Source organism: Protopterus annectens, chromosome 1.part0 (genome assembly GCF_019279795.1).
Source record: "Protopterus annectens isolate FY-2018-M chromosome 1.part0, PAN1.0, whole genome shotgun sequence".
Taxonomy (NCBI): Eukaryota; Metazoa; Chordata; order Ceratodontiformes; family Protopteridae; genus Protopterus; species Protopterus annectens.
This window is the reverse complement of record NC_056725.1, coordinates 32,231,096-32,254,552: the sequence shown is the minus strand read 5'-3', so window position 1 is coordinate 32,254,552 and position 23,457 is coordinate 32,231,096. Positions and strand designations below refer to the sequence as shown.

Below are 23,457 nucleotides of genomic sequence, written 5' to 3'. Positions count from 1 at the left end.
CCTCTGAATATATACATGTGCCAAATAATTCAGCACTCACAATGTAAAAGATGCTGAAGCATACACCTGCTTACCAAATCAGTCAAAAGCCTAGACTCCCAGTTAGTGGGATGGACAAAGGAGCTTTGTTGGGTCAGCTCCTTCTTGCTGACTGCTGCAACCACCATGGCATCGACAAGAATACCCTTAGTCCAATGGGGTCTTCTGTCTCAAGGGGTGCTCAGGATTTTGTCTGGGTGTTTAGGAATGGGTTCCATGCCGTGCGGGGAAACAAGGTCAATAGGGGATATGCAGGAGGGGATAACTAAGTAGTAAATAGGCCTGACCCAAAAGCTTCCAGAAACACCAATTTATCTGAGTTAGGGCTTTGGGCAGACCAACCACCTTTTTGGATTTCCATGATGTCTCCAGAATAAACATCCTCAGGTAGTGACCTGGGGGCCTCTCCCCTTCATCGATATCTGTATCATCTGTAAGGGATTCAAATGGGGAATCCAAGTGGCTCCTATTTTACCACTGTTTACGAAGGAGCTCCGGGGAGGTGTCTGAAGACTCATTGATTTACCAAAGAAGAAACAGTCTGGAAGTCTTTCTGGATAGGCTGTCCCAGAGGTGACAGAACAGATTTCTCAGGCACAATATCTGCTGAGGAGGGGTCGAGCACCAAAGCGGGACAGTTGAGACTCTTCTGGGTGCAGAGAGAACCTTCTCCACCACTCTGAATGTCAAGAGACACTGAGAAGTCAAGGGCAATGCCTCCGGAGCCATAGCTCTCAAGGGAGAAACCCGATAAATCCGCACTGTCCCCAGATCAGAGTGTAAAGTAGGAGCAGAGCTGTCAATTGCTGAAACCCAGAGGGGAAGAGACACCTCTGAAAACTTTGCAGCAGACATCATCCCCTCTGGCTAGACAATGAAGCTGTGCCTCAGAGAAATGTTCTGCTCTGAAACTGCAGGAGCCGGGTCCCATCAGGGAAACTGCCGAAGTTGAGGTACTCGTACCGGTCAGCTCTGACATCTTGACTCCAGGTATCTTCAGGCCTGATAACTCTGATCCTAAAGATCAGATCGGAGGAGGAGTTATTGGGGCAAAGGCAGGTTGATGGGTCACAGATTCCAAGGGGAATGGAGTGGGCAAAAGCCCCAGATGGATTTATGCCTGGAGAAACTTCACCAGCATCCTGTCCACCTCTGCTTCAGAGAGATTGTGGGAAGACCTGGAGAATGACTCAAGAGATGGAGGTCTAGAAACTGACCTGGAAGTTCATAAAATAGGAGACTTTGGCCTCGAGTCAACTGGTTCAGGTGAAAACTTTGAGAATGGTGCTGAGGGGACGCCTGTATGAGAATCGGAGCCGAGCCATTCAGATCCAAAGTTTTTGACAATTTCTGCAGTGGTTCACTTGTCCTAACAGCCCTCTCTGGTGACCGATTGCACTCTGTTTTTTGGTGGGGGATTGAGCCCCTGAAGTAGAATGCGAAGCAGAGGAAGGGGGCAGTGGATGGAAGCAAACTTTTTAAGAGCAATTTGCTCCTCCGGTCTGTAAATACTCACTGGCTGAAGCTAGCACAGAGGGAGCAGGAGGAATCTAAATGTGAAGGTCCTAAACGTGCCACACACTCAGTGTGGGCATCTTTTTGTGCCCACAACTGATATTTTTTGAAACCTGTTTCGTATCTACCATAATAAAAACATTTCTGCCACACAAAGAAAGCAGAGAGCTTTTTTTTTTTTTTTTAAAGGAAAGGAAAGAAGAGAGAAAGGGACATCAACTCTACGGTGAGGGGTATGGAACTATAAAAGCCCAAGAGTTCATAAAGGGTAAAATCTTTAGGCTAATAGAAGAGAAAGAAGTATTAAAGATAACATAGTTAGCAAAAACAATATGTAATTCTTAACGCACAAGAAACTCTGGGAGCTCAGATATGATATCCTGGTGCTAGCAGAAGTGCAGCAAATGAGATCTGAGAGGATGAGGGAGACAGCAGAACATTACGGGTAAGGAAGGAGCTCCGAGTTCAGATCTTAGAGTTATAGCACGCAGCTGAGGTGGATCCGATTCGCGGACTAGTACCTACAGGCAGCAGATTGAATGAAGTTAACTTCAGATCTGACGTTTTAAATGAAATGTCCAGTAAAATATCCATTTGTTCATTCTGTGATTATCTGCTTAAACTAGTTCAGGCATGAAAGGGAGCTGGTGTGTCTCCTTGCACTCAATGGGCACATAGCAAAGTGACACCAGATGGGGCTTCAGCCCACTGCAGGACCTACAGATACATGGTCATAGATGCAGATGCACACACTTGCCTAATCAATTGTTCACCTGTAGGGGAATTTGGAGGCTTACTAATTCACTTACAGCTCCTCAGGATACGAAATCTAAATTAGCCTGCAAAAGCACACACAAAAAAAAAAAAATTTCATCTGCTTTTACTGTACTTGTGTTTCTACCTACTTTTTTACTTTTGCATCATCTTAAAAGTACTCAATTGTATTTATTACTGCTTGGTGTAACTCATTCTAAGCCTTTTGGTTTAAACACTTGGGCTTCGGACCAGCTGTTTTGCAATGAGAGGGTTTGTGGTCTGCACTGTAGTGGCAGAACAGGTAGCTTACATCCTTCTAGGTTGGGAACTGCTGATTGAGGGCTCAGTTTCTGTTATTCTAAAAGTGTATTAATTCTGGTTTAAGCACTTGGGCTTTCAGGCCAGTTATTTTACATTAAGAGGGTTCGTGGTCTGCACTCTTGTGGGAGGAGAGGCTGGACTCTGCCCTTATGAGCTGGGAATTTCTGGTTGAAGGCTTATAGTGCATGCATATCTGAACTGCTTCTTACTGAAGTTGGTGCGCCTTGTTTGCTGTGGCATAGACTGGATTCGGGCCTGCTGGATCTAGCTTTGTTTGTGTACCTTGAGCACTAATCCAGGCATTCTCTAAAGTATTCGATTGTATTTATTACTGCTTGGTAGTAACTTGATTAAAGTGTAGCTATCATTCTAAGTCTTTTGGATTAAGCACTTGGGCTTCAGACCAGTTGTTTTACATTAGGAAGGTTTGTGGCATGCACTGTGGTGGCAGGACAGGTAGCTTTCATCCTTCTAAGTTGGGAACTGCTGATTGAGAGCCCAGTGTCTGTTATTCTTAAAGTGCATTAGTTCTGGTTTAAGCACTTGGGCTTCAGGCCAGTTATTTTACATTAAGAAGGCTTGTGCTCTGCACTCTTGTTCATAGGTTCATAGGTTCATACTAGGCTATCTGCCCGAGGGCATTTACAAGCCTAGCCCATCGTTTTGTGGCTTACGCCACCCCTTTAGTATGGGGAACTATACCCATTATTTTGCTGTGCCTCTGTCGAGCAGTGACTCTGAGGTAATCCCTGGGGTATATCTGCGATCTCCCATCCATTGGTCAAGATTTCTCTTGAACAAGGCCAGCGAGGTGCTCTGCCTCACATGTACCGGGATTTTGTTCCACAGCATAGGGAGTCTTTGGGTGATGAATCTATCCCTCCAGCACGTCCTATTAATAGCCGTGTCGAGGTTTAAGTCTCCGCCCTTGTGGCTCTGATGGATCTAGATTTTTGAGGTGAAGCATATTCATCAAATCTGGGTTTGACATGGCCTTGTATGTTAGGCAAAGGTCACCTCTGAGCAAGCGTGCGACTGAATAGAGCTGGAGTTCTTTCAGTCGGGCAGCATAGGACAGATTTTTGAGACCCTTTATCCTTTTGGTGAGGAACTTTTGTGGCCTCTCCAGCTGCTGCAAGTGTCGGGTCAGATACATCCCGAATGGGGCATTGTACTCAATCATTGGTCTGATGAGTGATGAGTAAAGGGAGACTATGACCTCCCTTGATCTAGATGAGAATCCCTTCATGATAAGGTGGGCAATGTAGAAGGTCTTCCTAACTACTTTAGCTACATGGGTATTGTGGGAGAAGAGGCTGGACTCTGCCCTTCTGAGCTGGGAATTTCTGGTTAAAGGTTTATAGTGCCTGAATATTTGAACTGTATCTTACTGAAATTGGTACACCTTGTTTGCTGTAGCATAGACTAGATCCAGGCCTGCTGAATCTAGCTTTGTTTATATGTTTGTTTGCTTGTTATTTCCCTGGAACGCTAATTCCACCTAATACGCGGCTTCTCAGCACTTCTGTGGATCACTAGTGATATCTGCATTGCTTACTGTACTTATTTCCTTGTTTCACTTGAAAGAAAGTTACTGTTAGTCGTTTTCGCATTTAAGTTACCTGCAACACATTGCACTTAAGTTACCTGGCACTTGCTCACTAAAGCAATTATATAAGTCAGCACTAAAAATTAAAAGCACTACACCCTCACTCCCCACTGGCCCTGGTTTTCAATTAGTAAGGAATTCCCAATATTATTCTAGCATGTCCAAAGGTCAGTTGTCAATCTCCTCTCCGGTCCAGCTGGTGAATCTGGGAATCTTGAGGCAATGTTACAACTGCCTCATGTACACAGACAACCCTCTCATCCTCCCAACAAATTCTAACACATGAGAGATGCAACCATATAGCCAAACTGGAGGCTAAGCTCTCTCAACTCAGTACTGGCATAACCAGTCAGGAGGAGAAGGAAACCACACTCACTACAATTCCAGTCTCACATAGACCTACCACGACAGCAAACCAAACACATAATCACACAAAAACATACTCGGAGGCTCTAAATAAAGATCTGCCGAAGCAGCAGAGACCTCCAAAGCAGACACCCAAGCAGCCGCTACCCCAAAACAAAACACGTGCAACACATATCTCACAAAGCCAGTGTGCCAAACAGTCACAGCTCTTAAGACTAAACAACACACCTGATACACTTGTAATTGGTGACTCTATCGTCAGGCACACTGACGTCCCGCTCACCAGGCTGAACAAGGAGAGGGTCATGGTGAGCAGCCTGTCGGGCGCTAGGATCCGCCACATAACACAAGCACTCAGGTCACTCCAAGGCAAGTACAAATATGACTCAGTCATTGTCCATGCTGGTGTGAATGACCTGAGACGTACCTCCCTGGACTACATGAAGAGAGACATAAAGGAGCTCTCTGAGCATGTAGCCCAGGCCGGTATGACCCTGACCTTGAGTAGCATCTTACCCTCACCAAGAATGATGCCACAATATGAAGACAAGATGATCAATTTCAACAATTGGCTTAAGTACTGGTGTCATTCAAAGGGGATCCAATGCCTGTCAGCTTGGGATGATATGCTCGACAAGCCACGATGCTTCGCTAGGGACGACTTGCACCTGTCACCCCTGGGCTTTCGGATATTGGTAAAGGCTCTTGCTACCCCCATAGTGCTTTTTTTAGGCAAGGCTCAAAAGACAAACCCACCTCCATAGGTATCACAAGGGATAAGAAACTAAGAGTAATGCTACTCAACGCCAGAAGTCTAAACCTCAAGATGCACTCACTCGAAACTCTCCTTAGCATGGAGAACATCGATATCTGTGCAGTAACAGAAACCTGGTTCAAGGCTCCCGAGAGCACCCCAGCACTACCAGGTTATACCTTATACCATACTTTTCGGCCCCAAAACTTGGACCGAACCACAAAAGGAGGGGGGGTATCAATATTCATCAAAGATACCCACACCTCCAGGTTGGTGGCAAAGCACGAAGCATCAGAGACTATCCATGTGCAACTAACAGTGGGTAAAACTGCCTTCCAGTTTATAGCCTGCTACAGACCACCCTCCCAAACCCAGGAACCCCACTCGGCCTTCCTGAGAACACTGGAAAATATGAAGATCTCGCCAAACACCATTATATTGGGCGACTTCAACTACCCAAACATAGACTGGGAGCATTACTCTAGCTCCAACACCCTAGCTCAAAGGTTCCTAGAATTTATATACTCAAATGCTATGGAACAACTTGTTACCACTCCCACAAGAGGGGAAAACATACTGGACCTGATCATCACCAACATGGGGACTCTATGCTCCAGACCAGAAGTGTATCCCTCACTGGTAAGATCAGACCATAAACTAATCTCACTGGATATTCACATCCCGACCCCACTCCCTGCCCAGAAAACCACAGTGAAAAACTTCTCTAAAGCAGATTTCACACTCCTCAAAACTGAGGTGGAATCCTTCAAAGCCCCCGGGGCCTGTGGAAAATACGGCCCAGACCGCAGAATCCTTTATAAATTCATTCTATGAACACCTTCAGGAATGCATGGATCATGCGATCTCAAATAAAACCAAGACCCAATCCTCCAAAGGCAGACGTCCTGTCTGGTGGACCCCAGCCATAAACAAACTATACAATAGAAGGAGGAAGCTACTAAATGATAGAGCAAAATCCCAAAAAGGGAAGGCATCACTGATCAGTATTAGCAAAAAACTACGGGCACACAAAAAATTGTCTAAGGCCAGCTTCGAGAGAAAAATTGCACAGGACACGAAGGATAATCACAAGGCTTTCTTTAGTTATGTTAGGAACCTGGGTGGGAATTCCCAGATATGCTCAGAATTAGTCCAAAATGACAAAAAATACACCAAACCCACAGACATTGCCAACATCCTAGCTGACAGGTTCAGCGCAAACTTCCCCCACCCCCCCACCAAAAGGGCAAATATCTATCCCCAGCAAAGTGCTACCCCCCTGACATCTCAGATGCTCAAGTAAGAGCCGCCCTCTCCAAAGCAAAAAACACAGCATCAATGGGACCAGATGGTGTCCCGGGCTGCGTCCTACATAAACTCCAAGAAGAGCTAAACCCAAACATAAAACTACTATTCAATCTCAGCCTTACTACAAGATATGTGTCCAAAGAGTGGCGTACAGCAACAGTGGTCCCTCTCCATAAAGGTGGTGCCTCAACGGATCCTGGAAACTATCGCCCCATAAGCCTGACTAGCTTGGTCTGCAAAGCTATGGAAAGGATCATCATGGACCTCATAAATAAAGATATTGGGGAACTACAAACACTGGATCCTACCCAGTTTGGCTTTGTTAAGGGCAGATCCTTCCTCTTAAACCTGGTTGATTTCTTTGAAACAGTCACCAAGGCCATTGATGAGGGGAAGGTGATCCACACAGCCTACCTGGACCTCGCAAAAGCCTTCGATACAATACCCCACTCGGGCATTATAGATAAGCTCACCAGCTTAAATATAAACCCCTATGTCACTAGATGGATTGCAAACTGGCTCAAGGACAGAACCCACATGGTTAGAATTGCTGGAGCCATGTCAGACTCCAAACCAGTTACAGGTGGTGTCCCCACAAGGCTCAGTCTTGGGACCTCTCTTGTTCGGTATATATTTCTCGGAGGTACAGGCCAACACGGAAGGACTGTGGCTGACCAAGTTTGCAGATGACTGCAAACTGGGCGCCATAATCGACTCTCCAGCCGACACAAGCATCCTCCAAAAGGGCCTCATAGAAACAGACAACTGGTGCCAGAGCCATGGCCTCAAGCTAAATGCCAAAAAGTGTACAGTCATACCCTTTGGCAAAAACAAAGTGCCCACAAATTACCACATAGGTGGTAATCCATTAAGTACAGAAGAAGTAATTAGGGACCTGGTGACCCAAGTTGATAGCAATCTCTCATTTGACAACCACGTGGCCAAAGTGGTTAGAAAAACATTTTATATAGCCCACCTAATCATGAAGGGATTCACATCTAGATCAGGGGAGGTCATCGTGCCTCTTTACTCATCCCTCATCAGGCCCATAATTGAGTACAATGCCCCTTTTGGGATGTACCTTACCAGACACCTATAGCAACTGGAAAGACCCCAAAAGTACCTCACCAACAGGATCAAAGGGCTCAAGCAGATGCCATATGCTGCCCGGTTAAAGAAACTCCAGCTCTACTCAGTGGCATACCGCCTGTTCAGAGGCGATCTGTGCCTGACGTATAAAGCCATGTCTAACCCGGAATTAATGGACATGCTGCACCTCAGAAAATCCAAATCCCATCGAGCTACCCGCTTGAGAGACTTGAACCTCAGCACTGAAATAAATAGGACATGCTGGAGGGACAGATTCATAACCCAGAGGCTCCCTTCACTCTGGAATAAAATCCCAGTCCAGGTTAGGCAGAGTCCCTCATTGACTCTCTTCAAGAGGAATCTTGATGAGTGGATGGGAGATCGTAGGTTTACCCCTGGTATCACTTCTGTGTCACTGTTAGACAGAGGCACAGTATACTAACCTTGAAAAGGGCATAGCAAAATAAATTTAAAATGGGTGGCGAAAGCCAAACACATTCTGGCTAGGCTTATAAATGCCCTAGGGCAGATAGCCTAGTATGAACCTATGAACCAAAGAAAGGAAGGATATGCAGACAATACGCAGAAGGTATCCCAGCTGAAAAATAAACAGTAGCTGTAAGGAAATAACCACAGCAAAAGGAGAAATTAGTTATTAGGCTCACTTTGGCAGCTTTAAGAGAGCTTTAAAAACCCACTCAAGATTGAAATGTGCGCAATTTCCAAGATGGCTGCACACTGAGCAAGAGCTTATTTCTAGCTCGCCTTGTGTGAAAACAGTAACTCACAGTAGAGAAGGCCAGTAGACTTGTGTTTATCGGTAAATTTCAGTAACTGGCTAGTAAGTGCACTGCTGGCTAGTAAGTGCACTGCTTGGACGCCAGGAATAAAGAAATACAGAAGACCTGGAAAAAATCAGCTACAAAAAGAGACAAAAACAGTGACTGGAGAACGTTCTGCAGCTGTTCAGCAAAAAGCAATGCAACCTTCAGGCATGACTTCCAATAACATACAGAAAGATGACAGAACTACATACAGACTTGGTTAAAATAAACAAAACACAGATGGAGTATATAAACACAAACAAAAGTGTGGAAAAAAATGGAAGAAGCTTTAAACATATTCCGATGAGATGATAAAGCTGTAAAAATTAGAAGTAAAAATTAAAAAAAAGCTGGTTGAATATGAGACTGCTTAGGAGGAGATGTTTCCAAAAATAATACAATTAGAGGACAGAGCACGTAGGGAAAACCTAAGATTTTCAGCTATGACAGAGAAGCTGAAGGAACAGACTGCATTAATTTTACAAAAGCACAAATAAGCAACTGGACTGGTATTTCACAGCAGGCACTATTAGTTAAAAAGGCACACTGTGTGTATGCTCCAAACCTGGCTATCAGAAAGCACCTAGACCTTTAAAAGTAAAGATGCAATCCTGCCAGGAGGAGTCAATTCTGACGAAACTGTGGCATTAGGACAAAGTACTAAAATTGGGAGATAGCACAGTGCTTCTGGAGAATAATTACTCATTGTACACCAGACAGAAGAGGAGCAAATTTATTCCACTATTCAGTGAATGCTGAGATGCAGGTGTGAGACTCAAATTGCTGTACCAAGATGTCTTCAAGGTATTCTTCCCTGGAGGGACAAAATCATTTTTTGATGAAGTATATGCTAAGAAGAAAATGTTTGTCCAACAAAAAGTTAGCTGCGAAACAGGAGATTCTGCTTCTTGTTCTTCTAGTAATAAAGCCCACAGAGGGACTGTACCTGTGAAACCTTTGCAAATTTTTCAACGGAAAATATTGGAGAGAAGGAAGGGAGCATGAGAGTTGACTAGAAGAATCCAGAGTACATTGGAAATTAAGCAGAGACAAGATTTTGGAGATGAACAGTAATAAAACCAATAAATATGGGATTATAGTGCAATAATTATATTTGTGAAATATGACAAGAAAATCTGGAAATATTTGACTTTTTCAGAATTTGTTGCACTTGTGGGGGACTCTAAAGTATATGCCCTATTTCATGTAATTAACGTTTGGAAAAATGCTTTGGGGAGGGGAAGAGGAAGGAGAAAGTTAACCAAGAAAAGTTTTTTTTTCCTTAAGTAGTACCAATTTTGTTACATTTTTTTTTTTGCCTGCTATAAAGTATTTTTCAGTCAGTTGTAAGTGTAATAGGCATTGCAAACAGGTGCTATTTTTTTATCTTTCTCCCTTCTTGTTCAGTGTTAAAAAATGTGTGCACTGCAATGTAAAACAAAAAAAAGCCTAGTTAAAAAGCATGATAAAAGAAAAATTAATGTGCTTTTTCTCATTCTTGCATAGGGGAATGACTGGATTAAAGACTTTAAACTGATTTAATAACAAGTTTTAAGTGAGCAAGTAAATGAATAAGAACATTGAATAGTATGAGTCTTTTTTCTAGCAAATACATGTATGCTCATTAACAATTCTGCAGCTGGTCTTCATGTTTCCAAGGAAACAATCTGATAAAGAGAAACTGGCTGCCTGATTCTCATGTCTCTATGGGGGCAATCTAAGAGAGAGAAACTGCCAGTCTGGTGGAGAGTGAATGGCTGGGGGAAAAAAGAGCAGAGCAACTGAATAGGACATAACGTTTTCTAAAAGCATTCAGGGGCTTTCCCAAGGTAGTTAATATTCTCTGAATACATTCAGGCGTTGTCCCACCTGGGTGAGCTAAAGATATGACAAAAACAATCAGCACTTAGTAGAAGCACAGGCTGCGCCATTCATCAGCGTGGATAACCTTAATTTTAGGTTAACTCAAGTCTTAGTGCGGCTGTCAGTTTGGGACTTTTGTTCCTATTAGGAAGGTAAAACTTCAATATATGAAGGTGTACATAGTTTTGTGTATTAGTATTAAGTTAATGGGTTTTAGGGGGATACTGGGGTGTTTTTTTTTGTTTTTGTTTGAAGGCTTTCAATAAAACAAAGTTTTATAAGATGTGACATAGGCTCAAATGAATATGTCAAGAAACTGTATAAAAGTTCAACCTGCCAAACAGTTTATATGTATGTAACACAAAAGCTGGACGTAGACACTTAAAAAAATGTGTTATACACAAAGGGTGGGAATAACATTTTAATACTTTTAAAGACATTAAAGAAAGCATCATTGTATCTGTGGCCTCACAAATAAATACAAAGAGAGAGAGTAGTGAATATTAAAAATGTAGAGTGTGAACAGCTATGTTACAGGACAGACAGAAAGAAATGAAACTGTATATTTGATAAAGAAATGTTTTCAGGAAGGTTATTCCGCAGAATACCTGGGACAAAAGAAAAGAGGACTAATTATATTAATTGCAAGAAGAGCTCCAATAATGACAGAAGATGATAAAAAATAATGACAGATTTGTAGTGCTAAGGAGCTAATAGCAAGGGAGGAGGATTACACTGGCATGTATTTACATTCCACCTAAAACTGCTATAATGGTGCTTAGGAAAAGTCTAGGAGAAATAATCAATTTTTAGCAAGGAATATTAGTTATAGGTGGGGTCTGGAATTTGATTTGCAGTAGTGAAGATGTGTCTGGGGGCCCAAAAGGGAAGATATAGTAAATGAGGGTAGATTTTTGAAGAATTTTATGAAAATATTTGGCATGGAAGATGTGAATTCAGTAATAGGAGTTTGGAGTGAAATTACATATTTCCCAAGATATAAACACTGGGCTGGGCTAGACAATTTATATTTCACAGGAACATGTGCATTTAATTCAAGGTCTTGATACTCACCCAATAACTACTTCAGATCATGTGCCAATAACAGCTAAAAATAAAAGCATAGGATAATAAAATACAAATGAGACATTGGCGCTTTCCCACATATCTTGATTTAGCCAAGGTTTTTGGCACAATCCCAACTCAGGGATCATTGAGAAACTTTTCCAGCTGGGGATAAACACATACGTCATTAGATGGGTAGCCAAATGGTTCACCGACTGAATACACACCTTCAAAGTTGGGGACTCCACCTCTACCAGTAGACCAGTTACCAGAAGGGTGCCACAAGGATCTGGGCTGGGCCCTCTACTGTTCGGAATCTTTTTCTCTGAGGTCCAGGTGAAATTACATAGCTTGTAGCTTGCCAAGTTTGCAGATAGATGCAAACTGTACACAATCATGTCCCCCAGCGATGTAAGTGTATTGCAGAAGGGGCAGATGCAGACAAACGACTGATGAGAAAGTCATGGACTAAAACTAAATGCAAAAAAGGCCTCATTATCCCCTTTGGCATAGTAGCCTCTGCTAATTATGATATAAACAGCACTCCTCTAAGCTCAAACCCAGTGGTGCGAGACTTGGGAACACAGGTCAATAATGATCTAAACTTCAATCACCATGTGTCCATAGTGGTAATGAAAGCATTATACATTGTGCATCTCATAAATAAGGACACTGCAGCCAAGACTAAGGAGGTTAACTCTACTGTACTCAACCCTCAGACCACAAATTGAGTACAGTGCTCCCTTCTCCATGTATCGCACCAGACACCTGCAACAACTGGAGAGACCACAAAGTTTTCTAAGCAACAGAATCCAAGGCCTCCAAAACATGACTTACATGAAAAGACTGAAGGCTCTGTCACTGTACTCTGCATCATACAGGCTGCTGAGAGGTGACCTGTGCCTAGACTACAGAACTGTCTCCATGGATCTCAATCTAGCCTGTGACATTAACAAAATATGAAGACACACGTACATCTCCCAAAGATTGCCACTCTTCTGGAATAAACTCACAATTCACATGAAGCAGAGCTCCACAATGACTCTAAGCACAACCTTGACAATTGGATGGGTGACTATAAATTCACAACGGGGGTGGCACCTATGTCCCTTATGGACAGTGGTAGTTGGTGCTGATCACAGAATCGCTCTAATGATCCTCTAACTATTGTCAATTAGGGTACATGGGTTTTTTACACCATTAGGCTTGGAAAGGCCCTAGAGCCATTAGCCTAGTAACCTCCTTTGAAGCTTTTTTTTGTTCTATTTTCACTTTCACTCTGGTCTCTGCAAACTTGGGCCCCCCTATTAAGTCTTTTCCCAAGTGTGTACACACTAAATAATTCTGCTACCCCCACCCCCCATCTCTAAACTACAAGACACCAGCCTGGATGAGTTTAAACACTCTGGACTCAAAAACAAAATTCACCTGCAAGCTCTCTGCAAACCTGCCAAAACCCTTTACAGATAAAGTGTGTACAAATGTTTTTTTCCCTTTAATCGGCTTTTCAATATGCAATGTTATTGGCTTGACTAGTTGTGTTTAATGTGTGTCTGTTACACTTGCAATCTTTGTAGTGTGCACAACCCCCATCCCCTTCACATTTTATTATAAATTAGGAACTGTACTTGCTGCAGTTTCTGATTCCACTGTGCTTCGTAAAGGAGTACCAAACATCCTTAAACTGTTTTTCATTATAAGCTGTAAAGGCACCCTTATATACTTTACTAATTTTCACTCAATACTTAACTGACCATATAACCAGCCTAAGTGATTTTTTTTCCAGAGTACTTACCTGCTGGTTCTTTTTCTCTGGGGTGTCATTTCTCTCTGTTTTACTCTCATAGTTTTTATTCTTCTTTTTCCCTGTCCCCCTTAACTCTATTCTGATGCCTTCTCCCATGATGCTTTGCTCCATTCAACTGCTATCCTAGCTGGCACCATTTTTTTTGTTCCAGATTCCGTAGTCTATTTTTCTTCTCCATAACTTGATCCCCCCCCCCCATTCCACTATCACTATATTGGAGTCTATTCACTGACACTGAAAACCAGTCACTTTTTTCTGTAAAGATACTTAAAATTTCACGGACTGTTTTATTTTTTCAGTTTCTAGTCTGTCAAGATCTTGGTCAACCCGCCATCCTCGGGCTTACTCCATTCCAAAACCCTACCCCCATTCCCGCCCACCACTGCATATACCACACTTCCACTCTATCCCCAATAACCACACCCCCCTTTCCCCACCCAAATGACCAAGTTCACAGAAGACTGCAAGCTGGGAGCCATTAACTCCCCAAGTGATGTAGACATCCTACAGAAAGGCCTCGCTGAGACCAATGACTACTGTAGAAACCATGGACTTAAGCTTAATGCCAAAAAATGTGGTATCCCCTTTGGGAAAACTCAGTTCCCACTAATTACCATATTGATGGGAGCCCGCTGAACCCTGAAGGCATTATAAGAAATCTGGGGACACAGGTTGACAGCAACCTCTCCTTCAACCACCACATTGCCACTGTGGTCAGAAAGTCCTTCTATGCGGCACATCTCATTACCAAGGGTTTTGCATCAAGAAAGAAAGTGGTCATCATCTCTCTCTCTCTCTACTCTTCCTTCATTAGGCCAATCATAGAGTATAATGCCCCATTTGGCATGTACCTCACTAGACACATGCAAACAGCTGGAAGGGCCACAAAAGTACCTCACGAAGAGGATCCTAGGCCGTAAACACATGTCCTATACGGATAGACTCAAAAAACTTCAGCTATTCTTTGTCTCATATCATCTACTAAGAGGCGATCTCTGCTTGACTTACAAATCCATGTCTGACCCAGCTCAGTTACAAATGCTACATCTAAATCCCAATCCCTCCACACCACACACTCCAGAGACCTCAACCTCATTATGACAATCAACAGAATATGCTGGGGGGGGGGGGCAGGTTCATAACCCAAAAAATGCCCATGCTCTGGAATAGACTTCCCATACATGTTAAGCAGAGCACCTCACTGGCCCTCCAAGAGAAATCTTAATAAGTGGATAGGAAATAGAAAGTTCACCCCGAGGATCACTCCAGTGGTTCTACTTGATAGAGTCACTGGGAACTAACGTTGAGCAGCACGATGCCAAGGCACTTCTATAGGCTAGACTTGTAAAGGCTCCAGGGCCATTAGCCTAGTACACACCTATGAACTTCCTCCCAGCCCTCCAACCAAACTTTATATCCTTGTACTTTAATCAACCTATCATATTAAAGATCTTTGCATAGTCCCCCCCCCACCATCTGTTAACATACAGGTAATATTTTAACAACCTTCTTTATTTCCAAACAGACTTCCAAAACATGTTTCTCCCAAATCTTAAACATTCTAACAGCTCCCTAGTTATTCTCCTTCTCTCACCCATTCTAATCCTTACCTTCCTTACTACCTCACATCAAGACACCCTACACCAACTATAACCTATCCCCAAACCAAACTGCCACATACTCCTTCCCTATAACCCTTTGTTATTTCTTCATTCCGACATTATCTTGCATAGAATCCAGATATTATAACTATCCACACTCCCTCTTAAAACTAAACCAAAAACCTACCTCCTCCAATACAACCACTTTAATTCTCTGAAAATACTCATTTTAAATCTATCAGGTGATCTACATCCCAACCCGGGACATAACCACAGCTCCTCTCTGTGCTCATCCCTTACGGCCCCTAAACTCCAATCCCAGTACTATCTCGTGGACCCTCCCATCCTCTTCCATCAAAAACCTACCTATTCTATCTTTGAACATTCAGAGCATCATGAATAAAATCTTCCCATTTCATGCATGGATCTTTCTACACACCCCTGACAACCTCACCTTCTCTGAAATCTGGCTTAAGCCTCACATATCTGACTCAGAGTTTCTTCCCCCAGGCTAAAACATCTTCCAGCAAGACAGACGTAAAAAAAAAGGTGGTGGGGTTGCAATTCTATACTCTAATCAGCTCTTCCTCCACCCTCTACCAATCACTCTTCCAAACTTCCACCTAGCTGAAGTTCTCACTGCCTCCATTTATATCCCCCCAGGAAACAACATCCCTATTTTTACAGCTTTCTCTTCTAGATATGTCAGACTGTCTCATATGAAACTGTTATCTTAGGTTACATTAACACTAACTGGAATGCCTTTGATACTGATTCATAGGTTGGTACTAGGCTATTGGCTCTAGGGGCATTGCAGCCTAGCCATAATAGTTCCCTGGTTTTTATATCAGAAAATTACTTCCCAGGACCCCTGTCTAGTAGAGCTATTGATGTGATCCCTGGGGTAAATTTCCTATCACCCATCCAATCGTTACAGTTCCTTTTGAAGAGGGCCAAGGAGGCGCTCTGCTCGACATGTATGGGCAGTCTATTCCAGAGTAAGGGCAGTCTCTGGGTCAGGAACTTCTCTCTCCAGCATGTCTTGTTGATTGTGATGACAAGGTTTAGGTCCATGGAGCGTGGGGCTCTGAGGGATTGGGATTTCTTTAAGTGTACCATGTCCAACAGCTCTGGGTTTGACATAGCCTTGTATGTTAAGAAGAGATCGCCTCTGAGTAGACTATATGCGACGGAGTACAGCTGGAGTTTTTGTATGCTGTCAGTATAGGGCATCTGCTTTAGACCTGTGATTCTTTTAGTGAGGTACTTCTGCGGCCTTCCCAGTTGCTGATGTCTAGTGAGGTACATACCAAATGGGGCACAGTACTCAATGATGGGCTTTAATGAGGGATGAGTACAGTGGAACAATGACCTTTTTTTCTGGATGAAAAACCCTTGCTGATGAGGTGTGCCACATAGGATTTCATAATTGTTGTGGCAACATGGTTATCAAAGGTGAGACCACTGTCCATCTGTGTTCCCAAGTCTTTTATTGTACTTTCAGTGTTTAGTGTGCTGCCACCCATGTGGTAATTCACAGGTACATGTTTTTTCCCAAAGGGGATAGCTATACACTTCTTGGCATTGAGCTTGAGTCCATGGCTCTGGCACCAAGCATCTGTTTCTGTAAGGCCCATTTGTAGAATATCCGCATCTTCTGGGGATTCAATAATGGCTCCCAGTTTGCAGTCATCTGCGAAATTAGTTAGCCAGAGACCCTTAGTGTTGGCTTGTACCTCGAAGAAGTAGATGCCACACAAGAGTGGTCCAAGAACCGAATCCTGAGGCACTCCGCTTGTCACTTGTCTGGAGCTGGATTTGAAGTCTGCTACTTTTACAGTGTGGGTTCTGTCAGCAAGCCAGTTTGCGACCGATCGAGTGATGTAGGGATTAATTCCCAGCTTAGTAAGTTTATCTACGATTCCAGAGTGGGGGATGGTGTCAAAGGCCTTTGCGAGGTCCAGATAGGCTGTATGGACTGCCTTACCCTTATTCACGGCTCTGGAAACGGATTCAATTAAGTTAATCAGGTTCAGGAGACACTATCGGCCCTTCACAAACCCAAACTGGGTGGGGGGTCCAGTGTTTGAAGGTTGCCAATTTCTTTGCAAGTTCCATGATAATACGTTCCACAGCCTTGCAGACCAGGCTTGTCAGACTGATGGGGCGGTAGTTCTCAGGATCCAAGGTGGATCCCCCTTGTGGAGTGGGATGACTGTAGCTGTGCGCCACTCAGTGGGTATAAAGCCTGAGGTGAGGCTGTGGTTAAACATGACACTTAGGTGAAGTGGCCAGCTCATCCTGTAGTTCAGGTAATACAGCCCAGGATGTCATCTGGTTCCTGTAATACTTCCATTAATCTCTTTGGCTTCTCCTAGCTAATCTTCGCCCCCAGTCATCTAAATGAGCACACCAACACTGGCTCCACACTAGATTAGGTCCTTACTTCCAACCCTAATTGCTACCACAACTCCTCCACCCTACTTGATACCTAAGTGGCCACCATCCCACCTTCATACTTCCAACACTCACCCCTACTACACAAATCCCAGCAATAAAAAGACTGCCATAAGCTCTCAAACTTTAATCCAGAAGCTCTAAACCACTTGCTCTCTACAATTAACTGGTCCTTCCTCTATGACCTCCCCCTGGAGGAAGCTGTCCTAGCACAACAGTCTTTCTGGACACACACAACTCGCTGGCCCCCATCAGGAAAATTACAATCAAAACCCAATATGCCCCCTGGATAAGCGAAGCCACTCATACACTCGTGTATAAGAGACTGCATGGAAAAAATCTAATACTTCCACTGATCTTCAGTCATACAGAGATATTTGTAACTTAACTAAAAAAGTCACCCTTGATAAAAAAAAAAAAAAAAAAAACAACTATTTCCAAAAACTCTACATAATCCTCACGCCAACCCCAAAATTTCTGGCACTCTGTTAATAAACTAGTACATCCTGGTAGCCCCTCATCATCTAATGTATGCCCTAACAGCTCTCGCACTGATACTACCACCTTTCTTAATTCCTTCTTCATTGATTATTCGCAATCTAAACAAAAAAATTACACCATCACCTACTCCACTCCATCAACCCACCCAACCCCCTTCTCTCAAACACATCCCCACAACTTGTATCAAGTCACTCCTTAGCAAACTTAAAACATACTCTCAAGTCAGCTGATAACCTACCTCTTCAATTCTTAAAACTTGCTGCCAATTATATCGCCTACCCCATCTCCATCTTAATCAATAGGTCAAAGAAAACACTGTACCTGCAATATGGAAAAAATCCTGTGTCATACCCTCACAAAGGCGGCAACCCAAATGACCCCTCAAATTTCAGGCCCACTGTCATTCCATCTCCCCTGTCAAAAATTCTCGAAAAGTGCATTTACAAACAGCTCCTCGATGACTTAGAAAATCTGCTTATCCCTACATAGCATGGTTTCCACCCAAATTACAGTACAGCTACTGCTCTGATATCATTCACTAATTCTATCACAAGTTCGTGTGACAACAAGTTAATCTCATTCATGTTTGTTTCTGGACCTCTCCAAAGCCTTTGACACATTTTCCCACCAATTGTTTCTATGCAAACTAGCTATCGTTAATCTCTCCAACTCTGCACTTTCTTGGTTCTCCAGCTCTCTCTCCAAAAGATTACAAGCAGTTAAATGACAATCTAACTTTTTTCCCTTCTTACCAGCACAAAATGAGGTACCCCCTCAAGGCTCCATCCTTTGAACTCTATTTAATATCTTTACTAATGATGTACATTCTTCCTGTCCACTCATCTGTCATACAATATGCTGACGATTCCACCATCTTCTCTGACAATATCACCCATCTTCACACCCTCACCAAAGAGTCTCTGCACTCACTTGAACAACGGCTAACTTCCAACCAATTGCTACTTAACCCTAAGAAAACAAAACTGCCTGTTCCTCCCTAAAGCTCTCCATCATAAGGCTACCTTTACTCCCTGCTCCCTTACCACCACCATCTATGGTGAAACACACCAAATTGATAGGCGTTATCGATGACCAATTAAAGTTCAATCTTCATATTCAGCACTGCATCAAAAGGTAGGTCTGTTAAACAAGCATAAAAATTCCTCAAAGGTGTTTCTAGGCTCTCTCTTGCACAAGCATTCCTACTCCCCACCTTTCTTTACCGCCACCCCTATTCTCACTAATATCCAATCTTCTGTCGAAACTGAAACTTCCCTATAATAAAACCGCAATATTTTCCTCTAACCAATCCTTTCACTCTCACCACTGCCTAGCCTGGAAAAACCTGCAGTGGCTGGAATTTCAACATCAAATCTTACTTCCCCAGCTTCTCATAGCTCATTCCATCTTACATGAACCCACCTCCTGTCCCTCTCTCTCTACCCTCATCCAGCCCTATACTCCCAAATGCACCCTCCATAGCTCCCAACAGCATCTTCAGCAAGTCTAGGCACCCAACAAAAACATTAGTAAACTCCTCTACAGCTACCCAGTGGCAAATGCTTGGAATAAATTATCCCTAAATGTTAAATCTCTAACCCCAACTCTTTCAAAACACTCACATACATCATGGAAATGATTATGCCATGACCCAACTTAATCCACCTCCCCTCCAATAATACTATTGCAGCAACCTTTTCTCACACCTCTCTCTCTGTCTCTGTTTCTAATAAAGTCTACTAATAGTAGCTCCTACAGCTTCCACAGCTGTAGTCTTGGAAATTGGTTCTTGCCCTGGGGTTATCTCCTGTTTATATATTTGTTACTTTCTGTTTTATAAACGTATCTGTTTTCTGCATACTACTGTATGAAACTTCATGCTATATTATGTTTTCAATTTAATGACCATTTTCTACCATGTTGTTTCAACATACATCTTATACATATTGTAATTATTGTAAGTTTACATTCTAAGTTTGTCATGTGATTACTTTTGTTACTTGCACTTTTTGGAGCTTTTCTCCTCGGGCCTCCACTGAAAAAGGGCTACTGCCCACTAAGACTAACTTGGTCAACAAATGTCAAATAAAAACCTATGAACTTCATATCATTCGTGACCCAACACACTTTTAAACACTCTTGCTACACAGCAATTACAGAACCAAACAGCTAGTACTGACAAATGCCTGCTGAATTTGGTTTAGCAGATTCCTCCAAACAACTGTCCTGAAGACAATACTTCCTATTCAATAAGAGACTTACACCTTTTGTAACAGTAATCCTTTTTTGGCATAAACAAAGACTGACCCACTGACATTGACAAGAATGACGATATGGACCTCTCATGAGCAGCTTTCATTTTTCAGTAAAAAATGCTGCATTTACTTCCTCATATATGCTGCTGGCATTGAAGTATTTATCCACAAATGAGAGAGACCCAATAAAGACACTGTGGTACAACTGTTTGCCCATAAAAGCATCTATAAAAGGAGATGACGGCTATTGTTAATGCCTAAAAGAAGAGAATCTGAAAAAAAAATAATTACTGCCAATAAACATGAAAAAAAATAATTTCCATCAACAACTGAGAAGCCAGTTGAAACTCTTGTCACATTATGAAATACTGACGTAACTCTTTTGGTGAAAAAATAAGGGCTGTGGCAGAAGAGGGTCGTTGGACCAGTGCACTCACCTAGCTAAACCTAAGATATTTTCCTTTACTACAATTCAATACAATGTAACGTTTTTCTATCACACTTGAAATAAAAAAACACAGCAGCACACTAAATATCTTTAACGTGGATGACAAAAGATTCTTAACCTCAGTGCTATGTATTAACTATAATTTCCTCTCTGTGCACTTCCAAAATCATGTTGGAGGTCAGCCTACATTCAAGAAAAACAAAATAATCCGTTTGATAAGGCACGAAAAAAACTACTAATAAAACTTTAAAGGTGCCAATATGAGCAAGTAGCTACACCATAAGACCAACACATTTAACAAAATGCTCCAAAGAGTATATTACTCCAGTCTCTTTATTGTTAAGCGCTTTCTTCCCAAGTATACACCTCGGGGACTTCCTCAGAACAAGAAACAGAAGAAATGACATTGCTCCAAGTCAACACCCTTTATATGCAATGAAACAATCAATTAATAAATTATTCTTTCACAATTTTAGACACAGACAATAAAATGCTAAAAAACTTTTGTACTTTAAATATACACACAAAAAACTTTAGGAAGTGTTACATTTTACATTAAAAATAATATATTATTCAAAATACAATAAAAATTCAAATATTTAAAGCCCTTTTTCTTAGAACAGGAACCAGGGAAATATAGTCATTTAACCCTGGTTCAACAATGGCATTTAGTATAATAATCCAATAAAACTCTCTAAGATCAACCTAAAGCTCCCACCAACTACCTCTAAAATTCCGTGAGACAACTTCTAAAATGCCAAATTTAAATCTTGCATCTCCCTCACATGTTTGTGTGTGCCTATACAATGCATTATTTACATTCCCCTTATTAATGGCATAAAGGTGTTCATATATTTTGGTCTTAAAATTCCTTTCCGTTTTGCCAATATAATAATGTGAACATGTTTGGCAAACTTAAATATATATAACAGCTCTCATGTTACAATTACCCTTATGTAGAGGAATACCCCTACCATGCCCAGCTATAGAGGCCACGTCACTATCTAAGATGTAGGGGCACTGATTTCAACTACCACATCTAGTAGTTCCTCTGATGAACATGGTCTTGTTAAGGAAAGTGTGGTCTGTCAAATATTTAAAATTCATCCCAGCTTTGTATACAAAGCTTGGTGTCTCACCAAGTGTGTGGAAAATATCAAAGTTTGCTTTGAATACATGCCAATTCTTCTTAATGTCCCTCAATGCACGTTCACCTGAACCATAAGGGATGACCATACTAGTGTCAAAACTGACACTTTCAGTAGGATGACTACACATTTTTTAAATGGTCACACCACTTCCCAATAAGGGCTTATATTCTGAACCCCATCCTTCTATCATTGCTTTTGCTGCTACTTCAAGAAGTCCATTTGGGTATCCTCCTTACCCTAAACATTTCTGTTATGTTGGAAACTTCTTCCAAGAAGGTATCGTATGTAGAACACATTCTCCCAGCCCTTATCAATTGCCCCTAATAGATGTTTCTCTTCATGTGAAAGGGGTGACTACTCTGAAAATCAAGGTAGCTGTTGGAGAAAGTGTCCTTTTGAAATATTCTAGAAGCAAATTTTTTATTGGATGTCCTTGGAAATAATCACATTTAAATACTCTATTTTCTCACTGGAATGTTTGGCTGTAAATTAAAAAAATCCACATATCTGATTGATGTGGTCCAAAAACCCATCAAGGTCCACATTCGAATCATGTTAGACAGAATATGGTCCATAACAGCCATAAAAAAATTCAACATAGTATCAGAAAATGTAGTAAGTTCTCTAACTGCTTCATAGAATAAATTCAAACCCTCCTTGTGGGGGATGGAAGTGAATAAGTCCACTATATCGACAGTGGAAAAAATAACTGTCATTGTATTAACTACACTTTCCTCTCTGTGCACTTCCAAAATCATGTTAGAGGACAGCTGACATTCAAGACAAAACATGCATTTTACCTGTCTGAAGAAGACATCTGCAGCAGTCAGATTGTCAGGAATATTGGCATTGATCTTCTTCAGTGCTTTTAAAATAACATCGTTTAAGAGTTCTGGAAGTTTGGAGTGATAGTTTTTCAGAACTATTGCAGCAGACAGCTTCTCTGCATGCTCGCATAAAAGAAATCGAGTTGCCATTGGCATGTCTCTTACAGTTGAAGTGCCAAGTTGTGTTAACAATCCAGTCTAAAAAAGAAAATAAATCTTACATAACTGAATCACACACAGCATATATATTATAAACATACCGTATCAATTACTTTCACAGAAAAATATCAATATGCTTATTTTTAATTTTACACAAACTCCTTTTGTTGCCTAAAGTGAAATTTGTGCCAGTAGTACAACAATATTCAAGCCTTTTAGATTTGCCCTTAAAATCAAACCTTGGATACAAGCTAAAGAAAATTATTAGACAGTTCAGAAGACCAAGGTACTTAACGATGGCTCCCCACATAAACTCACTAACAGCAGTTGACACTCTTTTGCTTAGTTACCTTTCCTTCCAACTTTTCTGCTGAAGGTCTTGGTGGCAAGTAAACTAAACAGAGGAAATCAAGCTTCCCCCTTTCTTCCCCTAATTCCAGAGTTTAGCAAACATTCCTAAGCTAGCTAAGTGATACCATCAGTCCAGTCTGGCCTTGGTCTACCTCAGGTATACTGCTCAGAACACCTTCAACAGAAGCAGCCCTGGGGAACAAATGCAACATGCCTGAACAACTTAGTCTGGCTCCTCCCAACCTGTATTTAATGATCTCCCATATCACAAAGTCCATCAACCCTATTCATAGATAAAGTCAAAATACTCTCGAGAGAGCCATGATGATTTTGCTCTTGTAGCACTAATGGTTGTGACTCATAGGTGAAGACGGTAATGCAGACTGACGAA

At 42.0% G+C, this 23,457-nt stretch overlaps 1 protein-coding gene across 1 annotated transcript in view; it reads right to left on the bottom strand.

Annotated features, from left to right (window-relative positions):
• NUP133 (nucleoporin 133) overlaps positions 1–23,457 on the bottom strand; it is a 2,059,048-nt gene that overhangs the window by 930,559 nt on the left and 1,105,032 nt on the right. The window contains exon 15 of the mRNA XM_044070734.1: positions 22,530–22,754. Coding sequence (XP_043926669.1) covers positions 22,530–22,754 — 225 coding nt within the window. The remainder of the gene's footprint in view (positions 1–22,529; positions 22,755–23,457) is intronic.